At 31.9% G+C, this 2,455-nt stretch overlaps 1 protein-coding gene across 4 annotated transcripts in view; it reads left to right on the top strand.

The window, feature by feature from the left end:
• The window catches only part of LOC106874393 (uncharacterized), a 125,336-nt gene that overhangs the window by 79,050 nt on the left and 43,831 nt on the right, over positions 1-2,455 (top strand). For all 4 annotated transcript variants that reach the window (XM_014922111.2, XM_014922110.2, XM_014922112.2 and 1 more), the window contains one exon: positions 1,288-1,436. In XM_014922111.2, coding sequence (XP_014777597.1) covers positions 1,288-1,436 — 149 coding nt within the window. The remainder of the gene's footprint in view (positions 1-1,287; positions 1,437-2,455) is intronic.

Genomic DNA, 2,455 nt, shown 5'->3' on the forward strand with positions numbered 1-2,455 from the left:
ATCTATCTATCTATCTATCTATCTATCTATCTGTCTGTCTTCTATCTATCTATCTATCTATCTATCTATCTATCTATCTGTCTGTCTGTCTTCTATCTATCTATCTATCTATCTATCTATCTATCTATATACAAGCATACAAACATGCACACACATGCACAAGGTGCATTCCAGGAGTTTGAGACTTTTGGGGGAGAGGCATTTATTAATTTTAAAGAAGTACAAATCTCTAATCTTCTTTAAAGTAGGATCTTCTGCCTTCAATGCACCTGTTGTAGCACTCCAGCCACTTTGTGATGGTATTTAAGACTCTTGTCACAACCCCCATCATCTTCTTCAGCCTTAGGAACAACCAAAATTACAGGGAGCACGGTCTGGACTGTGGTTGCTTAATCTGCAAAATGTAGTAGCTAAATCTCTCTCAATTCACACACTATTGCTTTTTTTTTTTTTAAAAAAAGGGCACTTTGGATAAATATGGTCTGGATTAAACTATACATGAAAAAAGTTACAGAACTGTCATGACTGCAACAATACTATTGGTTATAAATCTGCTTAATCTGGGTAAATCTGAACTAAAGAATAAAACTTTGGATATCTAAATGGCTTACAAATGATTTATCTTCCATCTTTTACTTGTTTCAGTCATTGGAGTGCTGCCATGCTGGAGCACTACCTTGAAGGGTTTTAGTTAAGAAACCAGTACTTATTTATATGATACTTATTCTATTGGTCATCTTTTGCCAAACCACTAAGTTAAGGGAATGTAAACTAACCATCACTGGCTGACAAGCCATACACACACACACATATATAGACATATATGACTGGCCTTCAATCAGTTTCCGCCTGCTAAATACACTCATAAGACATTGGTTGGCTTGGAGTTATAGCAAAAGACACTTGTCCAAGGTGTCCCTCAGTGAGATTGAACCCCAAACTATTAGGTTCCAAAGCAATCTCTTTAACCACACACCCATGCTATTGAAATCTTCATAGAACTAAAAAATATGAAATTGTTGTGACCTATACTATGTTATTTAACAGTCTAGTGTATTAAAAGAGTTAAGATTCTTTCATTTATCCAATATGCAACACTGCAAAATGGACTATGTTGAAAAATAAACGTCATTTGGTCACATTCTTTGAGAATATCTTGGTCAGCCTATAAAGTTTTCAGCTGACCCTCAGGAATTTTCTGTAATAAAAGGTTTCTAACTCCAAACTTATTAACCCCTCAAAGATTTTGTATTCTTTCAGTTAATTAAATGTAAATTTTTTGTGCAGGTCAGTGCCACTTTTGAGAAATGGCTAAAAGAATTGAAGTTATCAAACGTTTCTATAAATACATCTGCCAAACATATATTACTGAGTTTTCTTGCCTGTAACCTTGAACTTGATGCTAACAATTTCCACATAATGCCAGAAAGCATCAAGTAAGACATTATTCATTGTTTGTTTATTTATTTTGTTTATTTTAACATTTCAAAAATAATATATATATATATATATATATATATATATACATATATATATATATATACTTACTGGGAAATCAATAGTATTTAATGAGAGCTTCATAAATTATTTTTTTATAAAGACAACAGGAACCTTATACTTGATCAATCAATCTGCTAGAAATAGCAGTCCAATATTCCTCTGATCATACCTTATTGTTTAAAAAAAAGGGGCAAATAATTACAAATAATTGTATAATATGGTCATAGATATACTATGTCATAAAAAGAAAATTAATAAAAGACAAGATCATCAAAACTGGAATGTCTTGGATCATAAATCTACTAGACCAAGGTAGACTTGGAAATAAACAGTAACTATTTTCTCACTCCCACTACAATTGCTGGTTATGTGCCAAAGTTTGAAACCATCAGTATTGTTTTTGAATGTTTATATTCAATCTCAATATTTGGCCTAAAATTTTGGGAAAGGGGGTCCAGTCAATTACATCAACCCCTGGGCCCAAATGCTATTTATTACATTAACCCTGAATGGGAAGATAGGCAAAGTCAACCTCAGCAGAATTTTAATCCAGAATGTGAAGATGGAAGAAATGCTACTAAGCACTTAGTTTGGTGTGCTAATGATTCTGCCAACTCGCTGTCTTAATAATAATAATAATAATAATAATAATAATAATAATAATAATAATAATAATAATAATAATAATAATAATACAGTCAAAATTAAAAGAAGAGTGCCATTGTTATCTCGTGAACGATATTTCGACATCTTGTGTATCTTCAATGGGTTCAAAACTTAAATTTGTCAATCTACTTCATTTTGGTTAATATAGAAAGGATTGAGGTAACTTCTCCTGAAGATATAGAGTCAAAACTAAAAGAAGAGTGCCATTGTTATCTAGTGAACGATATTTCGACATCTATATCTTCAGGAGGAGTTACCTCAATCCTTTCTATATTAACCAAAATGAAGT

This window comes from Octopus bimaculoides, chromosome 5 (assembly GCF_001194135.2).
Source record: "Octopus bimaculoides isolate UCB-OBI-ISO-001 chromosome 5, ASM119413v2, whole genome shotgun sequence".
In the NCBI taxonomy this organism is placed as follows: domain Eukaryota; kingdom Metazoa; phylum Mollusca; class Cephalopoda; order Octopoda; family Octopodidae; genus Octopus; species Octopus bimaculoides.